The sequence below is a fragment of the Aptenodytes forsteri genome, unplaced genomic scaffold, assembly GCF_000699145.1.
Source record: "Aptenodytes forsteri isolate BGI_AS27 unplaced genomic scaffold, ASM69914v1 Scaffold15, whole genome shotgun sequence".
NCBI classification, from domain to species: domain Eukaryota; kingdom Metazoa; phylum Chordata; class Aves; order Sphenisciformes; family Spheniscidae; genus Aptenodytes; species Aptenodytes forsteri.
Window position 1 is genome coordinate 2,627,798 of NW_008795129.1, and position 26,198 is coordinate 2,653,995.

At 36.8% G+C, this 26,198-nt stretch overlaps 1 protein-coding gene across 2 annotated transcripts in view; it reads right to left on the minus strand.

Annotated features, from left to right (window-relative positions):
- VCL (vinculin) overlaps window positions 1–25,681 on the minus strand; it is a 42,099-nt gene extending 16,418 nt beyond the window's left edge. The window contains exons 1-10 of one of the 2 annotated variants that reach the window (XM_019471710.1): window positions 25,608–25,681; window positions 19,152–19,302; window positions 17,054–17,162; window positions 13,919–14,041; window positions 13,482–13,642; window positions 7,529–7,619; window positions 5,933–6,080; window positions 3,951–4,104; window positions 2,754–2,929; window positions 1,355–1,545 (exon numbers count right to left, since the gene is read on the minus strand). In XM_019471710.1, coding sequence (XP_019327255.1) covers window positions 1,355–1,545; window positions 2,754–2,929; window positions 3,951–4,104; window positions 5,933–6,080; window positions 7,529–7,619; window positions 13,482–13,642; window positions 13,919–14,041; window positions 17,054–17,162; window positions 19,152–19,302; window positions 25,608–25,627 — 1,324 coding nt within the window. In that variant the 5' untranslated portion in view covers window positions 25,628–25,681. Of the gene's footprint in view, window positions 1–1,354; window positions 1,546–2,753; window positions 2,930–3,950; window positions 4,105–5,932; window positions 6,081–7,528; window positions 7,623–13,481; window positions 13,643–13,918; window positions 14,042–17,053; window positions 17,163–19,151; window positions 19,303–25,607 lie in introns of both variants that reach the window. The other variant, XM_019471711.1, reaches the window with a different exon arrangement.
- Between the last annotated feature and the right edge of the window lie 517 nt (window positions 25,682–26,198).

Genomic DNA, 26,198 nt, shown 5'->3' on the forward strand with positions numbered 1-26,198 from the left:
TGAAAGACATTTAAATGAAAAAAATTGAACAATGACATCATGTTACAACTAGAATTTTTCTTCATTAAACCAGAAACATTAAAGTTATGGGACATGCAACATCTTGCATCTCTACACACATTTGTCGTACGTATTACTACAGCAATTGATTAAATTCTGTAGTATATATCCAGTGTTGAGAAATTTCAGTTCCTTCAGCAAGCTTTCAGTATGTATGCAAGCCTCATGATTAACTAGGCATTTACAGACTTCAAGGAGGATTTAAGTTACCTTTATTTCTTTTAAATTAAAAATTTAAAAAAATTAAGTTTAGGTTTTGTGCTTCTTTGAGCCAGCCACCTCACGGGTTACTATGTTCAAGAGAAACATCAAAATTAGGAAGGTTTTCAGCCACTGCCAAAACATCTCATGAGACCTATCTACCGCCTGCTTGGTCATCTCATTCAGTGTGCAAATTGCTCATCAGAAAGTGTCAAAAAATGGAACTCTACTATTCTGTTTAAAATATTGCATATAAATTTGCACTTCACAACACTAAATCACACTGTATCAACATCACTAAATCTTTAATTCAAGGATCTGTCACTGGTTATTCACACAACAGAACTTATCTTGACAGACAGGGAAAGGTGTGAGAAAGCGGTATTAAAGGTCTGCAGTTATAGTACTTCTTACAAGGCATGTTTCCACCCGTTGTTATCAGTTGCACTACTCAGACTTAACTGCTACGGAAAAAACTACTGAATCCGGTTTTCAAGCTTCATCCACCTACTTGCAATAGCATCAGAAGCAGCTAAACAAGAAATTTCAGAAATGGTTTACAAGCTCTCAGTAGAGCAGCTCCTGAACCATAATTATATGCCCGCTGATAGCATGCTTGGATTCCCAAATCACCTTTCTCTTTGCTTAAGTAGCATTCTCTTCAGATAACCCAGAAACCATACAAGAAGTGATATTTTTAGGTCAGGTTTGTGAATGTTTTTCTCCTCTCTGAAGGACTTAATTACTCAATTCACTGGAGTAGGTATAAATTCAAATTTGAGATACTATATTGGCATGGTAATAAGAGCAAGGAGCAGTCTAAAGTTTGTCTGTTCTACAGCCCACGTTCTCCTACTCTTCACCAAAGTTGTTCTTTCCTTCCAGAAGACAAAGAGAATCACAGGCCAGCTCGACTCAATAATATTGCAGCCAGAACTTGGCTATAAACCTCCAGCCACAAACTGCAGGTCTCCACGTCAGTGAAGAGATTCCATGCACCCTCAGCATCCCAGGAGCAGTAGTTTCAGTCACAAAAATTACTAACAAGTTTAACTCTAAAACTGTGGGGGGAAGAGCACACAGAAACACTTACCTACTCCTCGATCAGCAACTGTAGGATTGTCTATCCACCTTTGAGCTTGCTCAATCTTGCCCTCCAAATGGACAGCTGCTTTAACTGGCCGAGTATTTGCTACAGCCCTGTTTGTTTTGGACTGTAAATTCTGAAGTGATGTAGCTATTTGCTTAGCCAACGCACGGGCCTCAGGAGAGTCACCTTTCCCACTAAGGATTAAAAAAAAGTATAGTCATATAAAGATCATTTACAGCTAGTCCCAAATTCAGCAGAAAGACACAATGAAAGGTACTTCATCTCTTTAAATAAGGTTAAATTTGACACTTGAGTCTCAGAGCAAATAATCTGTCATCCATAAATCCCCACCTCACACTTCTCTGCTGTGGCACCTGGATATTACATATGTTCCACACGGCACTGAGGTGGGGGAAGGCATGGTACTGTCATTGGTAATACTGATGTATGACTTATTTCCCATACTCATGGCTCTCTTACGAGCAACTGCAATAATGCCACACAGATTACAAGCAGAAAAGTAAGCAGCAACAAACCCAAGGTTATATATAAACTTGAAAAGAGGTAGCACATTAAGACCTGCAGCAGCTAAATCTCAAGAAAAACTCGATTAAAGTGTCTAACTAATGAAGAAAAATATTTATCTCCATATTGCAACTGGCCATAGATGAAGATCACGATTTATACAATAACTGTTTCTTCACTTCCATTCTCAAGCATCCTCTTTGCAAAACTGATTTAGAAATATCATTTGCAGCTGAGCACTGAACCCAAGGTAAGAGGGTTTTCTGAAAGTCTTATCTTTTATACAGTTTGCAGTTACAGCTTAGAACACTGACACTGATTGAAGTGCTAGATATTCCATCTTGCCATTTAGTAAACTGCTTAGCAAAAAACAGTGATGACATTTGTCTGTATAAACAAACTTAAATTTCACACTATCTCATTCCTTTGAAGTGCGCTTTGACAGTACAAAGGAGCTTACTTTTGGCTTCAGCGCCTGTCAAATATTCCACAGGCAGTAGAAGGAAAGTATTTTCTAGATAATACAACTCCAGTTACTCTTTTTTTTTTTCCTGGAGGAAGATAGTGTAAGTTGGGCTTTGGGACAGAAATCATTAGGTTGAAGCATTAAAAAGGATACCATATTTTATAAATTACATTTTTTAAAGGATGTTAAAAAGTTAGCTCCCCCTGCCCCCCGCCCCGGAACGGAACAATTCTTCACATTCAATTTTTACTAAATGCAGGATAGAAACTTAGAAGTACAAGATGTCCATTCCCAGTTCTTGGAGGAAAATATATTCCCCAATTAATCATCAATATGCTGATTTTGCTCAGCACTTTGAACTCCAAATGAAAGTAATTCAAATAAATTAATGGTGATAAAACTAATACGTACTGTCGCCGCAGATCTGACAGCTTAGCTGTCAAAGCAGAGATTTCCCCCAAGGAACGAAGGATATCATCTCTTTCTTTAGGCTCCTCACATAATTCTGCAACTTTCCTTGCTTCAGCCATAATTCCCCGAATATGTTCTTCTCCTTCACTGCCCCCATTAGGATCCGCAAGCCAATTCTTAATAGAAAGAAGTTGTGTACAAGTGAAGATAAACAGTAATATTATTTCTATAGAGACTTTTAAACAAAAATAAAAATCAATACAGCTTTCAAAACTTTATTTAACAGAAAATACTTTTCAAAAGCAATTTCTGTTTATTAGATACCATTGTCTGGCAGTTTTTCTGTTTTGAAAAAGATATTAAAATAGATGAAAACTAGATGAAGTCTACCCAAAGATTTTACATTCTCTCTCTTTCCAACATTTGCCAACAGTATTTTCAGAAGTAAAATTTAACTAGTGGCTTTAGAGACTCATGATCTAGCTTTCAGAAGAAAAATGGTAACAGATATTCTTGTGCAGTGTGGCATTCCTTTACAGAGCTCTTCCTAAAAACTTTCATTATCATTTCATTCGATGTGTATAATATTAATGTATATTTATATGTATATAATTATATACACATACACACATTTAGATAAGGTATACACAGAAGGTTCATTATTTGATGACCATCATCATCACTGGGTAATAGGCTGACCATTGAGGGAGTTTTTAAGTTACAAAAATAAAGGAGCAACTAAAAGAAAAAGTAGTTTCATGAACATTGGTTTGCTTTTGTCATTAATACGAAGTTCTAAATCCTGACCTCCGCTCCCAAAGCAGAGCCCAAGGAAAGGGCTCTGGTTTTACCCACAGGTAAATCTGTGCAGTCTGAAACTCCTCTACTCTCTTCTTCAATAAGATTAGTTTATGTTCAAATTTAGGGTGTTTCCTCATTTTAATTTCACAACCTTGAAATTTTTAGCAATGCTAAAAAAATTATGAAAAAAAAAATCATAACCTGTAGCAAAACTCACAGCACCCTATAAAATTACTGAATTTAAGATTCTTCTGTGTAAAACCAAGTATCCCCTACCTGTTCTTCCTAACAAGTAACTGTGTTGTGTTTGGAAACAACTACAATAGTCCAGTATAACAGCTCTAACAGCAGTAATATAATCATGTTCTGCAGTATTTATGAAATCATTAGTGGTACCTGAGCAGCATCAATCTTCTTAGCAATTGCCTGCTTAGAGTTTGTCATGGCCTCCAATTTGCGGGCTGCATTCTCCACTTTTGCAGTGAGCAAATCCAGACCTTGTGACACCTGCTGCGCTTTCTGCATAGCCATGGGTGTAGCACCCTGTCCTCTGCCCAAGACAAAAAGAGCATCACAGATTCAGCTCAGGATTGAACAAAGCTCTCTTCTAATGAAGAGGCAACAAAAAACTGTTTATGAGCATTCCCAGCAATTATTGCAAGAGATACAGTATTTAATCGGATTTTTTTTTTTTTCCTGGGAAAACAGAAATAACTTGAGGAGGAACACCACAACAAGAAGAGTTTAAAACTAAGAGCGTATTTTCCCCTTTCCAGAATTTGACATTTAGCATCCTCAGCAGAATGGACATTTTTTAAGTGTCATGAAGTAAGGCTATTTGAGGACACAGTTCCATTAAAGTACCCAGGGCAAAGCCTGTTATCTCCTCATTTATAGATTGCTGCAAGTCAGTCAGAACCTGCATGGAGTTACATCTCGCCATACCTAAGTGAGGACAGCAAGGCTGTAAGTGAAAATAAGATGTCTTAGTTGCCTCAATCATGTTGACAAAGTAGATTAAAGGTTACGGGCTATTGGTAAGACTTCTTAAAATGGTGACAAGGATGCTAGCAATACAAATTTACAGGACTGTAGAAAACTATTTGCAGCACTACCACTGTTTGTTCAAATGCTTAGGAATTAAAAGATTGATAGAATGATTACTTCAAATACACATGCCTGAGAACATTAGTTTTGCGTAAGAAATCTCATACTCCATTCCAAAATAACCTGACTACTGGAAAGCTTTTTGAGCATGTTAACTTTATCAAACTACTAACTTTAAAAAGACCATAGTAAGTGGAAGAATGACAAGCATGCTACTGAGATGCTAAGGTGTATTTACACAGTCAGGCCAGAGTCTCAAGATATGTTTCTTTATACCTTATTTCTCACAGGCTGAGTTGAAGTTATTTACATATTAAACCGGCATATAAATTAACTCATTTGTTAGTAAATCTTAGTCTGGCCTCTTCCTCCACCTCCAAAAATTTCAAACAATACAAAGCTGACACCAGCCACTGCTTTACATGAAGAGTAGGAGTTTAGCCTAGTTTCTAACGGTGGGGAGGAGCGTTACAACAAAATCAAGAAACCAATGTTAGAGTACTCTAGCTTAACAATTTGCTAGCCTGATAAGCAGCTGAAAAATTCCTTATACTCAAAGGAAGCTGGGCTATAGTGTTCAAACTACATGCAATAGTTATTTCTTAGCTCATCATCTTTATGCCTTCACAAGGGAATATCACACTTCCTACTTTCTGGCAAAAGAACAAAAGGCCATAGTACCCAACACCAAAAAAAATAGTACATTTAAAGAGACTCATCTGCTGCCTAAAACCAAAACCCCTTAAATTCAAAACACCATTGTGAAAGAATAACCAATTTCTAATGAGGAGGCGGAAAACTGATAAAGGGCTCTGGTTAAATAAAACTCTATGCAAGAAATGCCCATGAAGTTCAGTAGAATTTATCAGTGATTCATAAACAACTTCAACAACTACTGCTTGTGGTCTAACATCCCAATAAACACCTAAAACCTATTCACACCCCAATGACTGTAAGATACGTATCCTCTTTGGAGAACAGGCTTAACAGCAGAGTTTAAAATTTCATTTCTGCCTAATTTGGAGGAAGGTTATGTGTTTGACATTAAACAAACTCCAGATTATCTACTTGAGCAATTTTGCTCGTAATGTTACATAATTAAGATTTCACATATTAAAACATATTATGCTTATCAGAAGAGACTGAAGTGAAAAAGGCAAAATACAGCTACTGGCCTGCTCTCCTACAGGTTAGGAAGTGACACAACTGCAAGTTCAGAAAAACTGTTTTAATCATACTGGAAAATCGTCCATTAAAAGTAATAGATTTACCTAGCTCTGAGGTCAGCCAGTTGATCAGTCATCTGGCCCAGCGTTTTGCATGTTCCCAGAATCTCTCTGCGTTCTTTGCCTGCACACAGTTCTCCTGCTTTTCCAGCTTCATCAAGGATCTGCCTTATTGCTTGCTCACCAGCATCCCCTAAGATGCAGAGTCAGTTAGTAAAACAAACAAGACATTCCTTGCCATGTATGAGTAAACTGCTAGTCTCATCGTGTCCCACCACATTAACTGCACTAGGTTCAGTCATGAAAATACATTTATCAAAAACTATGAGATATACACCAAATGTGATAATTATAATAGGACAGTATTTCTGAAACAATATAGCATAGCCTTAATGTGCATCATGTGCCATGTATTTCAAGTCATTTAATCATTCTGTTATCATAGCTTAATTTCTATAAATACTTCATTTATAGAATCTGTAATTCAGGCTAAGAAGGGAAAGAGCAACATGGCAAGATTCATGTAGCCTTAACTTCAGCCAGTTGCAAATCTGACTTGATCAGCCAGTTGCAAATCTGACTTGATTTTGGCTAAAGAAGATGCAAGAACAACATTCCTTTTCCTTGCAATCCACCCTGATCCCATCCTCCAGCATTATGGATAGTGGAGGTGCCAGTACCCATGAAGTACTGGTTCCTCTATGAAATTATAATAATGAAATTGGCTCAAGTGTTCCTATGTTAAGGAACACTCAGATGACAAACGTATTATGAGGCTAGTTCGAAGTGACACACCCAGTAAAATCTGATTTGCAGTAAGTTCTACAATTATCTTTGCATTTGTCCTTCACTACTGAATTTTTAACAGTTTACTTTCTCAATTGTCAGTGTCAATGACAGAAGGCTTTGAAAATAACTTCGAGGTTTCTGGAATTGATTGCGGCGAGGGGAATGAGGTCAGAAGTAATATAAGCAGCAGCTCCACAGATAACAACAATTCACTTCCAACTTTTACAACTGTATTATTCTGGCTTCAATTTCAGAGGAAGTCTTTCAGCTAAGGTCTTTCAATGTCCAAATGGAACAGGTCTCTATCCGGTTTTATTTGCTTTAAAGATGCATACAAAGGCAAAACCTTTATATAAGTAAAGCTGACTGTAGTTGCAGTATTTATGGCAGATTTTCATGTTAAAAATTTTACGTCAAGACAAAGAAAGACGCTTAAAGATTACTGTTAGGTGAATCTGAAGTTATACGAATTTGAAAATACAGAAGCAGGGATTTTAAGTATTAGCAACCACTGCAGTTAAATACTGTTCAATGTAATTTATGGGTTTTTGCTTTTACTAATGGAATGCAAAGAAAAACCATGCATGTTATACAGAGTATATTATTTAGACAACTGAAAAGAAGCAGAGCTTTCCAGGTCATTAGACACAACTTGTTCAATCTTCAGTATCTAAAGAAAGGAATAAATACAGGCTCCTTCTGAATGATCCACTACATATGGGTTATTTATGCTTAAAGGCAATTTTGTCTTACACAACAGAAGTATTCAAGCCTTTAAAAATCAAAATACTTTGTGCTGGGTTTTGGGTTTGGGTTTTTGGATTTTGTTTTTGGGTTTTTTTTCAGTATTACCTGGAGGTGCATTTGGATCTCTCAGCCAACCTTTTGCCTGGTTCATCTTTGAATCTATTAAGGCTAAAGCTCTTTTCATGGCTTCAGTGTCCTTTACAAAAGAGAAACCACCAAAATGATTCTCAAAAAGAAATCAAAGCACAAATAATCAACACAGGCAAAGCAGACAGAAGTTCTATAAAGCACAGCCTACTTACAGAAACACACCCATATAAGCAGCTCAAAACCCATTTTCAAACTAGCAGGTCATAATCACTGCTTTCCAATTAAGACAGACATTTTCATTTCACTCAAAATGCAGAAAATATGCATGCAATTTTAGTGATTTTTCTATTCTTTTATTTACTACTGTTTTAATTTCTAAAGTCAGAGCTCTAATAACCACACATCTTGGAGTTAGTTCCATTTTTTTCCTTAATGTACATCAGGGCACATAGAAAACTTGTAACAATGAGATTAGAGTAAACTTTTCAAAAATGGAAATTGGCCAGTGAATTTTACTACTCACTTCTGTGTAAGAGGTTGCACATCTGCATTTTCCACCTGCTCTGCTGCTTAAAGTCAAACAGCTGCTATTTGCAGAAAAACAGACTGCCAGCTAATTCCTGGAATTCTCAAATACGGAGTTTAATGTCTTCGGAGACAAACACGTGTATTCACATGTGGTTGTTTTAAACTCAGAACTTCTCCGGCAGGAGCATCAGAGAAGCAGCAGCATAATAGTCAAAGAAGCAATTATCCAACACCTCTTTGACTAGAGGAGATAAAACCATGCAGTTCTCATTTCTCTGCATACTCTGTTAATTGTTCATGTGTCATCTCTCCACTAGAGGCCAGAAGTTTTCTATCTTACACAGATGGAAAGACAGTGAAAAAAGTAACAAGTACCTTAAGTAGAAAGTTGGGAAAAAGCCAGAATAGCTTTTTACCACACGTCACAGAAATAATTTGAAGTGCATCTAACATCCCATGATTAGTATACAGATGATGAAAAGAAGCCTGGCTCTTGCGCTATTAACTGAATTGGACTGTCCACGTCCAACTCTTATGAAGAGGAGCCTACTAACACCAACAATCAGTATCTGGTACAGCATGTGATATCCTGACAACACTAAAGAACTGCCACATTTTTGTGGAGTTCTTCATTCTGTGTGCTTAGTCTCAAAGATACATCACTGTAAACATTTTGGCATTTAAGCCAGTTTTATTCAGGCATGCTGGTCTGTCAGCTATTCATATGGTGCTATAATATAATTCAGCAACCAACTTTCCAAAAGGTCATGCGACACTGCTGGATATTTTCAAGGGGTCTTGAATCACAGCCTGAGAGAGAACACCAAAAGCAGAATCATTTTCACCTGGACGGTTGGTTCTCAAATCTAGAAACTGGGTCTCAGAGCTTAGGTCAGGACCTGTTTGAAAAAACTTCAAAAAGGGTAGGACATGCAGCTGGGGGTGGGAGGTGGGCACATTTTTTTAAAAGTCATCTTCTCTATAGCTTGAGAATTGTTCATTTAATATGACAAGAAACAAGTAAAGAATCACTTAAGTATTCAAATGTATATAAAAACTTCACTAGCTGTGAAGGTAGGTATTACAGTTTTCTGTTGTTTTACATATGGGCTGAAGCTACTTTAGTTTGGAATGAATGGTCTACTGCAGGCCTGTCTACCCAGAAATAATTTGAAACAAAGAACTAACTGAATTTTTAAAAAGGCAACAGATGTTGCTTAGTGTGTTGATGAGATGATAGGTGTGGGATGGCTGAGAAAAGGAGAGTGTTGGGAAAACCGTCTTTGCCCCTCCCTTTTTACTAACACAGGCTTTTGTGCTGTCTCAGCTACCTGCAGAGTTGCAGTTTCAGCAAAACTATATAGAAGCCTCTGAATCGGAAGTCTTGTATCAGGGGACAAAATCAAGGGCATTTTAGCTTTTACACTCATGATTTTGTAATTGCTAGCACTACCCAAGCAATTACAGGATCCATCTGTCCTATCATATGAAGGCTATATAACTGGATCGCTTTGCAGTCTAAATCTTGCTATCCTGTGTGGCTCTGCACTCACGTTTGCAAAATACTGTCCCCTTTTCCTATTTAAAAAAAAGCTGGTGAAATCCTAGCGTAGTAGTCGAAGTGTTCCGGGACAACTGCTCTTAAAGCACAGATTTCCCCATCTTCACAGCTCAAACTGCCACGGCAAGGAATCCCTCTCACCTTAACCCGATAGGGAGTTTTCAGTGCAATGAGACGAGTAATTTTTAAATAGGAAATTAGAACACATCCTTAACTAGGTTTCTTGCTACTGCACTTTTGTTTCTGCTACAGTTGTGTCTGGTGTCAGACACTTGGCAAGCAACAAAGGTGTAGCAATCCTGAAATGTCTGGACTTTGCCACCAATTCAGGCTATTAAGGAGGAAGACAAAAGTAGAAATATTCTATTTAAACAAAACAAAGCAACTTGCTCAAGGTCTTACTGATTGAAAGAGTCTCGATAGTCCTGATTTCTGGAGCTGTTTAAATGCCTTGTTCCTTCCTAAACAGCTAAATATGTTTAAAATTTTACTTTTTGGGATTTGCCAGCAGAGTATCAGTTGCAAGCAAGAAAAGAAAAAAATCCTACAGCTATCCTGCAAAAAAAAGTTTCATATAGAGTAGTTTTATCAGAAAAAAAGGATTCTTTCCACCCTCTCCCCACAGTTCCCCTGTTGGCAAAAGGAATTTCATTAACAAAAGCACCACTAATACCTTTTCAGAAGAGATAAACAACTTAAGTTAATCAAGTTAAACAACTAGGGCAACATCGTCTGAAGGGAAAAGAGCAAGTTGGCTTTTTGCAAATCAGTTCCTAAAGCAAATGAGCACTTATTCAAGATACCTTTATGCATCACTTCTGCCACTACCAAGAATTTTGAGATTAATCACGGAGCAGGTGGTATTGGCACTGCTTTGAAAAGGAGCAAAATAAATCCTACACAATCCCTTGTTGAATATAAAACAGAACCTCTGACTCAATAAAGTGGTCTAGTCTGGCGATATCTGCATTTCATTACCAAAGAAGGCAATGTTGAAGGAAATAGGCAAAGTCAGCCTTCTGGCAGAAGAGATAGCTTAGTCACCATCCAGGGTTCAACCCTGCAAGTTACTAGATACTTCCCAGCTTCCTACAACTTTTAACTCCCTCCATTTCTATGGAAATCGAAGATGTTTGAATTGAGTATTACTTCAGGTTTATTTAAAAATAAACACTAAGAATATACAAGAGAAAGCTAGACTCCTCTGTAAAATGGAAAGTTCAAGGAAAAAAGGTACAAAGCTATGAATGGAAGAAATAAATAGACAGTTGGGGTTTTTTTCAAGATTTTGTTAGAGATCAGTATTTGCTCAGTATTTCAATTCTAAATCAGGGTACTATTTTAAAAAATCCAGTGTTGGTGTAAGCAGAGACTATTGCAATCCAGTAACAGTAATGTGCATTTCGGAGTCTAGAAAGACCAACAAAATAGTTTACAAAAAAGCCTACAACTCTGGCTCCATACACTTGTTCATTTTCCACTCTCTCCAGGTAGATTTTGTGGTACTTCAATGTATACACAATTCAAGATAGAATAATAAACATAAAATAAACTCCAACATCAACAGTAGCATGTACCACACAGGTAAAAATTCAAGGCTGTGCATCCCCAAATACACCTTACTTTGCTCCAGAAAAATGTGAGGAAAATACCTTCCCCTTGACTGCCAGGCACAAAATGCATGCAACAGTAATCTCAAGTAGAATTTAAGTGCTCCTCCCTCTCCCTCCCAGAAAAATAATGAGTAATTCAACCATTAGATACATATGCAAATACAGGAAAAGTGGCCATTAGCAAACTAGTTCCTGCTTCTTCATCCCACTGCGTTTTTCAACTCAAATTCTTTGTCATAATTGTTTGGTTAATGCCCAGTGCTACAGTTCCAAATTGTCAGCGTACCTTAATTCAAAAAACAAAATACAATGAAGAAGTTCTCAACTCAGAACAAAATGATACTTTGATTATACTAGTCCACACAACATATTTATGCATTACACATAATGACCAGTATTTTCCATTTGGAAATACTGCTAATACACCAACTATTTTCTCAATAAAATCCTTTATTAGTCTGCCTCACTAGCAAGAGAAGTAAGAATTTCCTAAGGCTAAAATTGCCAACTTTTTGCAAAAGTCTTTTTTTTACCATGAAATTTCCAAATTTGTTGTGTAAAATAAAACAAAACTGTATTTGTATTTTGTAAAATACAGGAATGCTTAAATCCAAAAATAAAACTGAATTGAAAAAATGCACACACAAAATTGAAGTTTTAGGCCTAGACCTGAAGAACATGAACCGTTTGAACTGAAGGAAGGCTGCTGGTGAAATACTATGGAATGGACAAAAATTCCTGATTTAATAAAGCTTTCTGGGCATGCAGAAAGCTTGTTCCTGCATGACTGGACCCTTTATTTGTAGCTACAGAGACTAGTAACATAAATTAACACAAAAGCATTCAGCAAGAATGTGCTCTAAAATCTTGGGCTGACTCTAATCAGACTCAGAAAGACAGTCTTACTGCAGTTCAGCTTGCAATTACCATTCTCTTAGTGACAGCCAATTCTACATGTAGCTAGACAAAGCTATTAAGATCCTTTTAAAACTTCTGTGTGTATATACGTAAGTATGGTGTCACAGCTGGCACACAAATAAAAAGTTGCACAGCACACAGTCTGCACACAGCACAAAATCCCACATACATGCTTTTTTGATTTTAGTACACGGTAGAGGTGTAGGGTGTGGAAGAAAGCTTACCTTCTAAAGGTGAAAAAAGGGTAAGAAACAGGAGAACAAAAACAAAGATGCATAAAGTAGTCATAATAAGGAAGTGATAGTGACAAAATAACTCAAAAGGCAAACTAAGGGTCAAGTGCCAAACAATATAGGCCAAAGTGATTTTAATGCCTAGATTACATTAATGTTAGATTTTCTGCAAGATTTCATTTGTTAATAAGTCTGGCTTCAGGTCTCAGTAGTTTCTTTAAATATATTTACAGTTACTTCTTGCTTATAGCACTAACCCTTAAAAAAAAAAATCCCTTCAGCAATTTACTTCAAGGTACTCAAAAAAAATTGGCAGGAATTTCAGTTATGCAGTTACATTTATTTGTAAGCCCACAATAACACTTTTACGATTCTGTCTGTCAGACCTCCTTTAGTCTGCTAGACATTTCAGTATCTTCAGTAGGTATCACTGAAGAGCACCACTTAACTCCAGGTAAGTGGTTGTAGTCACTTGCACAGCTTAACACTGAGTTGTAAGGAACCAATACTGTCCAAATGCCAGCTTCACAGACATCACACTTATCCAGAAAGGCTGCTCAGTCTAACGTGTATTTCTTTGAGACAAGGCAAACACTTGAAATTTACTCCCGTGTCCAGACTAAAAATGGGGCTGGGGGAGAAGGAGGAAGTATTCGAGGAGGGATCCCCAAAAACTGACTAAAACTTCTCAACTTCAGGCCTTTTGCACAAGGAATATGACAGCAACCAATCTTTTCTAGTAGTATCTAGGAGAAAAAGCTCAGGTAATCTCATTTACGAATTCCTAGCTACAAGACCAGTTTAATGTATAGAACAATAGCTTTTTACCTAACTTTCCTCTGTCAAATATGATTATGTAGCCACTGAGCCATCTTCAAATGCCACACTCCTTTAACTTAGCTTATTGAGAGAAAGCTAATTTTGAAAGATACATTAATAGTCATCTCTGAAGATGTTCTTTGACCTTGAAAAGATTATACGATGTGATTACAAAGTGTTACAAAACTGATGCACAAATACATAGTTCAACAGTCTCAAAACCACAAGTTTATAAAGCGTACAACACAGTAGATAAAAATTAGACTTCTACATACAAACGTAGGTGTGAAACATACCTTGCTCGCCCAGGCATCTTCATCCCAGGAAGTGAGTTGTAATACACGGATTATTTCATTTATCTCAGCACTCATTTTCTCCACTGTGAAATTGCGATTTTTCAATGCCTCTTCTATTCCCTGGCTTTTAGAATTTTTCGTGGTTACGAAAATCTTCATAGCTGTGAAAATACCATAGATTAGAAAAAGGTACATGAAAGGTACGATCAATGCTCAAGGTGACCTCCTATTGCATTAATACAGAGGTAATACATTTTATTTTGCATGGACCATTTTATCTCGAAGAGATTCTAGTTTTGACACAAGAAGCACAGTTATTTCCAATCAGTACAGAAGCAATGTCAAGGCTGTTGTTTTTAATAAACATAAGACATTGGAACCCCAGCTCAAAACAGACAGCAATTCAGAGTGATACTAAAAATTTAAGCCGAAAATACCTGAAATAAGTACTGGCAATAGCTCCTTCACGGTATTCATGGAGTTTACCAGCATAACCCTATGTTCCTGATGAGTTAATTCCTGTTGTCTCTCATCAATCATTTTGGCCATCTTTGTCATTCCTAAAGATTAAAGTAATCAAACATAGTCATAAATAAAGAAATGTAATATTAAGTCTAATTTGCAACAGTTGAGCTTTCTAAACAAGAACAAAATGTAATAAGTTATGACAACTATATTGAAGTTTAAAACTTAATTTTTATATTAGCAGCTGTTACTTAAAACACATTCCAGATGCTTCAGAGAAGCCACTGATTCAAAACCTAGCCACTATGCAAAGTAGAATGGAATCCTCAAAAGTCTTGATTTAAAATCCCAGCAATGAAACAGGAAAATACCTGAAATGACTACTTTAGGACATGAAGTCACCTCATGAACTCTGGAAGCTAATTTATGGGATTTTTTTTCCTTTTCTGTTAAGACATGATCAAAGCCTTAATTGTGAATGGCAGAAAAAGGAAACATCATGGGGTTTTTTGTTTGTTTGTTTGCCTTGAGGTTCTACCAGAGTTCAAGAACTGTATTTATACTTCAGTTCTGCTAGAAATATTTCAGTGCTCTAGAAGTGTGGAAATAATTCAATTTATTCTAGAGCAAATCTGTTTTCAATGGCTAAGGCTTGTGAGGTTTACCACACAGCACGTGGAAATTTTAGACACAGCTTCACAAAAATTTAAGCTGATTTAAATTGGTGCTGTTGTGGTCCCACTCTCTCTTTCTCCTACCGAGGAGAAAACTGGAAGAAAGCTGTATACTCTTTGACTGAATTACTTTTCTGTTGGTTAGCATCTTAATATAACAAAAAGGTTAAATGAGCTTTAATTACAACACTAAAAAGTAGTAGAATCCCCACACTGACAGCATAGAGGGGTAAGTTGTGCAGAACCACCTTTCCTTTCAAATGACAAAAGCCTAAATAGGTAATCATGTTCTCCCCTCTACTTCCAACATAAAACTGATAAGCACTTTGCTGATTTTAAGTGTATATGCTCATATTCCTGTTATTTATACACTGCTCACATTAACAGTTAAGTTCAGATGCCCATTGATATAGCTGAAGGGAGCAAGGACTACAGGCATGAAAAGTTTTGTGGGCATGGGCTGTAAGTGTTGAGCAGCACTTAGTTCAGGCAAAGACAGTGCTTCTAGAGCATGCCGGAAGCACAAGATTAGCTATTTATTCAGAACAGCATGAGTTTAGAGAAGATTATTTGTGATAAATGTACAAGCCTCCATCTCGCTTCTGAGAAATTAAGACACTTGCCCAACACCTATTACCTCTATCACGTAACAGCAAATTACGTCTGTGAGGTTCAATGAAAAGCCCCAAATGCTTGTGACTGAGCCAAACAGAGTAAACTGAAGTTTGGGGAAACTTCCATTTTAAAGACATGGAAGACAATGACCACAGAGAAACTGAAATTGTATACCAAGTAAAAGAACAAGGTTCACTGAAAGAGAAGATTGCCCTTTTGCTTCATCTTTTCCTGTTCAAAATGAGGCAAAATCTATTTAGTTGAAGGTAACTTCTCACGGGACATTCAAAAAAGTTTAGAGAACACTATACATTTCATATGGAACTTAAAGTTTTTCACATCTAGAAACAGGGTAAAGTATACACGTTAGATAAAACCAGGATAATCTACAAACATGCTCTGTGACATGAGAGCTGCTAGTCATTTCATCTATGAGCTAGTTATTCTTACAGTACAGATGTATTCTTATTTATATATATAAAGTACCAACTAGATTCCTGCTCTGTTTATATAAGCATTCTTTAGTTCAGTGTAACTTTAATTCCTACATTACCACCACAACATCTAATTTTTATAGAATGCTTTTGTTAAATACCTAAACTGCTTTATGCTTGCTGAAACTAAAGCGTTTGGAGTAGTAGATGACAGATTAATGGTAGGTTTCCTCTGTAGCAACCCGATGCTTCACTTACCAATTGCCCACCTTCCACCAGGAAAGTGTGAGTTAACATGGTGGAGTAACAAGTAGTGAAGGAGCATCAAATAATGAACAAAGAATTTTTGTAACAGCTGTGCTTTTGTATTACACTGCAAGACAGCTATTTCTGCAACCTCTCTAAGATTTTAATAGATGATATGTAGCTTATACTACTCCAAGAAATTCCTACTAGGCCTAACCATCTCAGTTAGTACAGACATTTTATCAGCTTAATGGACTTTATAGCTGTGAGTGCTTAATCACATTATTCTTACAGTACAGATGTATTCTTATTTATATATATAAAGTACCAACTAGATTCCTGCTCTGTTTATATAAGCATTCTTTAGTTCAGTGTAACTTTAATTCCTACATTACCACCACAACATCTAATTTTTATAGAATGCTTTTGTTAAATACCTAAACTGCTTTATGCTTGCTGAAACTAAAGCGTTTGGAGTAGTAGATGACAGATTAATGGTAGGTTTCCTCTGTAGCAACCCGATGCTTCACTTACCAATTGCCCACTTCCACCAGTGAAAGTGTGAGTTAACATGGTGGAGTAACAAGTAGTGAAGGAGCATCAAATAATGAACAAAAAGAATTTTTGTAACAGCTGTGCTTTTGTATTACACTGCAAGACAGCTATTTCTGCAACCTCATTAAGATTTTAATAGATGATATGTAGCTTATACTACTCCAAGAAATTCCTACTAGGCCTAACCATCTCAGTTAGTACAGACATTTTATCAGCTTAATGGACTTTATAGCTGTGAGTGCTTAATCACACAGCTTTTTCAATTTTTTTTGTTTTACTCTTACTAATACATGCTTACTTCCCTCATATAATATAGTGTAGGAAAAGTATAGTACATATCATCTGTGTAATACATATAATTTACCAACATCTTGACTCTTCTGCATTCTTGAGAGAATGTGAATCAGAAAATAGTCATCATTCACCCTCTAGTTCAAAACTCTTTCAAACAGACATTTTCAAAGCAACTGGTTTATCATTGTCCAAACACTCGAAACTTGGGTAAGGAAGGTGCTGGGGGGGAAAAAAGGTAGTGAAAAAGACTATACTTAGTATGTTTATGATAGGCTGTAGCAAATCAAACCTGGCCCTAGATTCTTTGTGTATGTCACCAAATCCTCCATAGTTTCTACTACTTCCGCCACAGTCAGATATTCCAATATTCCTTTGCAGACACGGATGATTTTACGGACCTAAAAAAGGAACATTCCACCATTTACTAGATGAAGCTAAGTCACGCTTGAATTAGAAATGCAAGCCTATTATTAGAACAGAATAGGTATAGCATTTGCTAACATGACGTATGGGCAATCACAAAGGTCTGGGATACTGATTAAGTTACCCACAATGCCATTACTCAAGAGTGCAATATCGACAAAGACAGTATTTAATCAGCATTCCACTACTCAGAAATGCAAAATCCTACTTCCAGTGTTTTCACTTTGTATGATAAATGAAGGATAGCATTGAGAAAACAGGTTATAAGGAAGTGCATTTAAGTATGCTGGCATGCTTCAAGTTTTTCATTGCAATTTCATCAATAATTTAACTTAAATCACAAAGCAAAACTACATAGAAAGCAGACTCCAAGCTTTCAGAGGAAGTATTATTCACCATACAGCTTTACATATGGATAAAGCATTATCCAGCATTCCAGTGGGAAAGGTAGATCCAACATCTTAAGCTTTCCATAAAAATCTGTGAAGACTGTACTTTATTTACCTCTGGACATCTGCCTCAGCTTAACTTTTTCAGTTCATACTTGATTCCAAAACAGAGTTCTCTGTTGGTTAATCTTCTAACCTCCTGAACCACATTATTTCTGATAACGTTTAGATAACATCTAAAATGTTTTTAACTTTACTACACCACCACATACAATTCTCATTGAAGAATGATTAAGTAACATTTCATTCGTATCAACCACATGCAGTGTTCAGTCCCTAGAACAGACCATAGTTTCCTCTAAAACTCATTTCAGTTTTGTCCCAATGTTAGTTTATCTTGAAACATAGCAGGATAGAGACATGCCAAGTTTTGTATTCGTGAAAAGACAATCATTCCAGACTAATATTTTTCTTTTGGTTAATATGCAGTTGTCAGAGACTAGTTCAATGAAGCATTAACTCCACAGAAGTCAACTCATTTCCTAAACACTGGAAGCAGGGAGATTAAAAGCTATTAACTTCTTTGCAATTCTGTCCTGTAACACTTCATAGTATCTATTAAAAACCACTTAAAATAATGTGTAATCACAAGTGCCAGAGAAATCCCATAGCATTCTCCTTATTTCAGAGGAACGTGCTAACAGTACCATGAGCTGACTGAGTGAGAGACAAGGATGCCATGTTAGACTACTCAGAACAGCAGGAAGAGTAACACAATTTCATAGATTAACAGATTGTTGCACGGGTAAAATTTAGAATTAACATCAGCATTTCTAACAGTGTGAACTTCCTTTCCTCATAGTAGCATGATATTTGCTATTTAGAAATCAGCAAGACTCCACATTCTCAGAAAGAGGACTACAAGAGTAAGTAAGATTTGTAACAAAGAAACATTTTCAAACATAAGACACTCAAAACTTCCTTTTTAAGTTTCCTTGCAACACTGGCTTTTTTGTCCATCTGAGGATGGACCAACAGCACCTCTGAGCCACTTTTTGGCTTGTGCAGCAGCCAAAATGTAGCAACTGTTACATCCATCAGAACACATCTTCTGGCTAACCAGCCAGACAGTCCAAATTTGTATTGCCTCCCGTGCCCCAAGGCCAATTAAATTGCCACAGCTAATGAGTCAGACAGACATGTTAGGAAGCGGCCTAGGGCTTTTCAGTGAAGGGATACAGAGAATATAAGGATCAGTAATGGCTATGGTGAAGGGAATACAGAAAAGTGTCAGCAAGATGTAAGATAGGGCTGATGGGATCTGGCCTTTTTGAGGAATAATCACAGGCAACACCTAAACATTATGTCATACAAAGATGCTCTTAACAAAACAGAGCAACAAGCCTAAGCTCCTTCTGACAGAAAGGAATGCAAAATACGCTTCCAATCAAGCTAAAACGATCAAAACCACATTCATCTACTCAATAGTTTAGATTAGCTAATTCAGTTAGGTGGATATTTGAATTAATAATACTGTTGTGCAGATACCTATGTCAGTCATGTTGGGATTCCTACCTCCGCTTCATCGAATGTCAGAAGTAAGTCTGACGTTCCAGAAAGGATGCCTCTTGATCCATCAATTAGATAGTCACGAGCTGGTACTGAATAAGGATCTGCTTGCAGCATCTGGGCTGCCCGAACAAGTTTGGTGCAGGCATTCTCCACTCTGTGGGAAGTCATCACACAAAACTTGCTGATTAGTTTCTGTCTGTATGACAACAGACCTGAGAAAATGCTGGATTTGTTTTTAACTTTACTACTTAAAGCACTGCAAGCAAACTGATCATTTTACACCTTTATACTTTAAAATAAATACAATAAATACTCTTGCTTTTTAACAAGAAAGTAACCAGCAACTGTACGACACAGTTTTTCAGAAGTCATGCAATCTTCCCATGTAGGGAATGCCTGAAGTACCCCATGTACAGCAGTCAGTGCAGTGTCGTTAAGGAGAGGTCCCAACGCAGCAAAACACCTTTCATTCTTAATGACAAGGGCAGGGGACAAAACAATTATTCTTTTAGGACTTCACAATCAAAGTAATTGCTAACCTTTATCAGCCTTGTATTTGCATTGTCATTCAAGAAGCAATTGCTATTAATAAATATTAAATGATAGCTACACATTAAGACAAAAGAACATAGTATTAAGAAAACCAAGACACTGTGCCCTGCTTGTTGAAGCTGTAAGTCCAGCTCTTCAGAGTCTGTTAACACTCACAACAGAACTAGCATTTTAAATAGCCACAAGATTTAGCAATAAGGTATGAATTTCAAATGCAACTTGCAATTCCACACTTAAAAACAGAACGGAGGTTTTGCAAGATATTACAATATGTAATTACAGTAACACAGAAGGTACTACAATAAGCAAATGAGCTCTGAAATTAGGTTACATCAACCCATTTAACTGAACTGGAACACTGAAAAGCTTTCGGTTTTGTTCTCTTGTTGTAATTAGTCCATGACAACTTAGAGAAATGCAAAATTCAGACTTCATTTCCATGTTAGCTATGCTTATTCATGACTGTAGTTATTGACTACACTGACTGTGACTTTCCTCCATTCTCTCCTGTTTTTTTGACAGAAATGTAAGTGATGTAAGTGTAGTCTAATACATAGGCTCCATGCATGTGAGTGCCAGGTGCTCATTCAAGTTACACGAGGTTCCAACAAACATTAAACCCTTTTATTACAGCAATACTATCTCTTATCGCAACTTTTTCATGCTTGTCATATAGCCCATTTTCTACTGACCACTTGGACACACTCGTTTATCTTACTTTCAGTTAAGTACTATTGGAAAGTTACAGTTATCCCATTTTCTCTCCTACATTCCTTGTTAACACAAATGGCAGGACTTAATGGTAACATCTAAATTGAACTACGCTAGAAATAAGACACTCATTACAGGAAAACATACTTTTTTCAGAAAGTAAAGTTTTCAGCTAATGGCTCCCTAGAGTAGATCAAATTGGGCCAGCTGACCTTATCATAACCTGCTCTTTAGTGAGACATCTGCTCAGCACATCAGATGGTGGTAACTCATAACTGAGTAAGAAAAAACAGGAGGACTTCAAGGCAGAAAGTGGGAATGGTCTGCTCATTACTATGCAATGTACTTAGCTGCATTATCAAAGTCAACTGACTTCACTAAATTAGATTTCCGCGCTTGCTTCTCAAATTTATTCTTTTCAACTCTGCCATGAAAGGGATTAAACAAATCACCTATTCAGCCAGCTCAGAGCTATAGGCTCGGAAATACTTAATTTCCTATAGTTCAATTTCATGGTCATCTGTTTAATACTAATGATGATCTCAAGGCTGGCTTTTTCATTTGTAAAGAAAGGAATTAACGTGAATGTGTATTACCCCAGAAGTCACCACAATTAACAAAAATAAAGTTTCTAAAGATTCAAAGTTTTCTTTTACAGTTTTTAGAGTTGAACCTCCAAAAGGTAAACTTGCATTTTACTTGTACAATGTCTATTTTGTATAAACTTCCCAATGCATTTGAAAGACTTCAGGAGTGTGTACTATGTACTAAAAAAGCAGAATGGTGGAAAAAAAAAGACTAAAGATATTCACTGCAATGAACTGTTTGTTCTATCACAAGAATCAAACACATTCAAAAGTTTTTAATAGAAGTTCATTGCTATGGTGAATTTTCTAATCCCTGTATTATATCGCAACCTATAAAAAAAACAGCTTTATAAAAAAATGTATATTTATTTTTGTGGCATGATTACAATAAAGCTATGTTAACAGCAGCCAAATTCTTTGTGGAGAAGACACAGGTCATGGTATTTCCAACCATACTACTTTTGGTAGTCAATCAGCTTCATTCCTGTAAGTGTCTTCTTTATGAAATGATGGAAAAAAATTTAGCTTATGCTAAAATACCATTTTAGTTTTTAGGTTTTAGTATTGACCTCCGCTCTTCCTAGAGATGCCTACCCAAAAATTCCAGGCAATGACGTTGATGCTTGAATAATGCTCATTTCAATTTCTAATCACTTAAGTTGTAGTGAGTTTACTCACTACAGCTTAGATTACTTGCAGTTCTAGAAATAGAAATTAAAAAGTAAATATTTTACATTAACATTAACTTGTTAATACAGTTACCAGCAGTGCAGCTTCAGCTTGGCTACCAAAATAATGTTAATATAGAATAGCATTACTGCTTGATTTGTTAAATGAGTTTGCGTGTGCAAGTTAAACGTAGACAAATTTTTATTCTCAGTGTAAACAAATCAGGCGTTACCCTATTCTTTGCCTAGAGATTACAGCTTTTTCCTTCTTTACAAGAGAAGTATAACAAGTAATATGAACTCATTGCAAAACACCTGATGTAAATTATATGCATTACTCATACTCCCTGGTGATTAAGACAATTAAAATAAAGAACACAGCATTTTTTAACTCTAGGTCAATAGTTCCAATGTGGTTTATGTCAGTAGCAAGCAGAGATGCATGATAGCTTCTCAGCAGCCAAATTATTTTGCTGCACAATCACACTCCTACTGAAAATCTTTACAGATTACCATCATATATATATTCATTATGAACCCTCAATGCCAGTCTCAGGCAAGACAAAACCCAAGTCTTTGAAAAGAGTAAACAGAACTTCTCCCTCATCCTCCAAAAAAAGTCTTTGAAAAGAATAAACAGAACTTCTCCCTCATCCTCCAAAAGTGGTTCCCTCAAGACTGGTCGTCCTTTTGAATGGAGAAAATACGGAGAGGGAGTGCGGTGCTATCGCATGCACGCTGCTCCTGGACCCCATCATCCGTGTGCCAGTACAAGTTCTGCTGGAGCACTCCCTTAAAGAGGAATGCCAATTGCTGAACTAACACTTTAGAAACAAAACCCCCTCCTCTCAGGAAAGAAAAAAAGAAGAAAAAACCAACAAATCTCATCTGTTTCACTTCCTGCATCCAAATCCTGCCCTTTAATGCAGGAACAGGTAAGACTCCCTTGGCAACTCACCTGTGACTGTCACTTGTCCCTACAACACAGATATCAGTGACAATACACTTGATTGTGTTAACAAGGAACTGTTAACATGTACTACTGCATTTTGATATAAACTCCAGATTAACAAAAAAAAACAACAAATGCAATAGATTATCATTCATAAAGGCCACTGAACACTCCTAACTCATGTTACTGCATCTAGGTTGGTAAGTACTACGTGCAGTAGGTTTCATTACTGTGACAGACAGCTTTGTTTCCCATTTTTCATTGTATCACAATTCAAGCAGTCATGAATTGCTGCAGAAAAAGTTCTTGCACCCAGCATTCAGCAGTGCAAGAATCTAAATCTAGCGCACTATTTAAATCTCCACAATCTGCTAAGCGTTGATTAAAGACTGGTTGCAGTATAGCAATTAAGAAAATCTCTTTTCCTTAATCCCTTACTTGTCTAGGTGAACAAGAAGCTGGAAATTAACTAAAAAAAATCTATCTATCCTAGAAAATGAGTACAATCAAAATTACATGTTTTTATACAACTCATCAAGACGTAAGAAAAAAGTTTTGGTCTCATTTCAATACATAAACACTCCCCTCAAAAAAAAAAAATTTAAAAAAAATCAAACCCCTCTACACCTAAACAAGATCACACACCAGGAACAAAGCATAATAAATACTGTAGTGGATTGTATCAAAGGCCCATTTAGCTCAGTATCCTGTCTCCAAAAGTAGCTGCAAGTAGATGCCTAAGGAAGGTTAAGAACAGGATAAGCATTTATCATACTTCCTCTGGGCACTCTCCCATCCTCCAACTGTTTTCAGTTCTTGAGATTTCCTGCAGTTTGTCTATTTGATAACCCACAATGGATTCCTCTAAGTACTTATCCATTAACCTGCAAACCTGTACAAAGAATTTTAACAGTACATAACTTGCTATACAAAGAAGTTCTCCCTATTGTTGGTTTATAGACTACTAGCTTAAAGCAATGCCACCATCAAGTTCTTGTACAGGAAGAGAAGCGCAAGTTTCCATCTTCTCTATGTAACTCATACTTCCTTAGACCTTTGTCAGGGCCCCAATCCCCTCCGTCACCTTTCCCAGGCTAAAGAGTTCCAGCCTACTTAGCTTTGCCTTATACAGAAGCAATTCCATACCTTTGATTGTTCTCAAAGTCCTTCTATGAGCTTTTTATAGTTCTTCTACAGCCTTTCTAAAATTTAGGGACCACAAGTGCATGCAGTATTCAAGGTGTGGGAGAAAAATACACAGTGACATTTTGGTCTCTCATCCTTTGCTGATAAACCTAACATTTAGTTTACTTTTTGACCACTACTGAGCATATAATGGACGCTCTCACCAATGCGTCACAGCTCCAAGACCTTGCTCACTATTGGTAATAGTCAGTTCAGAGTCAATCATCCTATCTGAAGCTAGACCTGCTGCTCTCCTATGTGTGCATCTTTTCAGATCTTTCAAAATAATTTCATCCACACTTGATATCAAGCCACTCAGTTTAATAAGGTCCTGCTGCAATTTCTCAGAGTCATCCGTTAATCTCACTACCCTGTGTACGACTTTGGGTCATCAGCAAGTACTTTGACTCACAGCTCATCCTGGTTTCCAGGGCATTTGTGAACATGGTGAAAAGCACAATCCCAGCAGAGATCTCTAGAGTCCTTCTGATTACCTCCCACCATTGTCAGGGTTAACCATGTAATTTTTCCTTTCACTTTCAATTTTCTCTTTTCCATATAAGAACTTTTCTTATTACCCTGTGGCTACTTCATTTTCTTAAAAGCCTTCAGACTTCACCAAAAAGTTTAGAAATCAGTGTATACCGTATCACCTGGATTACCCTTATCCCTGTTTGTGATATTTCTAACACCACCAACAGATTTATAAGGCAGAATTTCCCTCCACAGGAACACTGTCAGTTCACCCAAAGCAAATCATACGTATCTGAGATCTGTTAATTCTCTTCTCTAGTACAGGATTTCTAGTCATTTGCTCCAAAGGTATGTCAGACCTATTATAGACCTGCTGTTCCCCAGATTCCCCTAGAAAGTTTCTCAGGCAGTAGCATCACCTTGATTGACATACCGGGTGGTCTCAAATGAGAGACTGTACTTCACTAATAATTCAGGTATTTCATTCTTGAGCTTTTACGCTAATACCACCCGGTCCTAGGCATTTTTTTGTCATTCATTTTGTCAACTTACAATGCAACAAACTAAATCCTTTCTCACTGCCTAACAGAAATTTTCTTTTTAGACATCATCTCTGTTCTCCGTTTTAGTATTTTCTTAGTTGCCTCAATGCTTTCTTTTTTTGACTATCTGCCTGGTTTGTGTTTGGGAATACAGTAAAATATTCAGTCATTCTGTACACATTGGACAACACTAATAGAGCAGTCACTACATTCAGTAGGTTGTAGGACAAAGTCACTTCAGTGAAAGTTTGTCAGTTGGCAGTAAGAAGCTTGGCAATTCCACAACAAGAAGAGAGACACGATTTTTAAGACTTAAGGCAGCAGAAGGAGAAAGTCAGTTGTCCTTGACACTGAGCCATGGAATTAAGAGTGGCAGTCACTGCTCTTCAAATGTCTTCCATTTCCAGGCAGTTATATCGTGCATCAGCTGCCTATACTGACAAATTCAGTTTTCCACCAACCAAATTAATAGAAAAGATTGAGACCACGTTATCTCTGACACTGCTAAGCAAAACTACATCAGCACATAGGTAAGTACCATTGTTACTCTGAATTATTTTTTTTTTTTAAAAGGAAGAAATACCCTAGATATGTACCCATATACATAGAATGTAACAGGAAAAGTCACTGTTGGCAGAAAGGTCGTTCCTGACAAAGGTCAGCCCCAAAGAGCTATTCAAACATAGGAGTATTTTCTAACCTGTACAGCAGAAATGAGTGACAATGATCTATCATTGGAACAGGTTTCCTGTACCTATAGTAGAAGATTTACAATAAAATGAGTTTACTTGATAAATGCTGGTGGCATATCCCTTTTCAAGATCTGGTCTTCTGTTGTCTGCACAGTCTCTTTTCCAACCTGCAGGAGAAAGAAGTCATACTTAAGATTCAGAATTTCACTGTAAAGCCTAGATGAAAACAAATAGCAAAAGAGCAACAAAAAAATTTTTTTGTACTAATGATAATTCCTTTCACTAGGTCTGCTGTTGCTGTGTCTATTTTTGAGACCACTATATACTGTGGTTAGTCTAATGCTTTAGAAATCATATGTTGTTTCCTGCCAACATCTCTACTACATTAACTGGGAGTGGGCACTTTTCCCGCTTCCCACTCTCCACAGAAACAATACTATTTGTTTGCTACACTTAGTTGTATAAAACTTAATCACTGTGAACTCTGTAGTTCAGAGTTCCCTCCCTCCTAATCCCCAGAAGTCAGAAATCAAGCTAAAAGTTAAAAAAAAGTTACCCCCATTTTGCTATTCAACCTAGTCTATTAGAAAAGTGTAGTTAATTATTGAGAATACACCCCACACCCACATTCACACCATCCTTTAGGCAAAAATAATTATGCAGAAGCTAATAAAGAACGAGATAGAG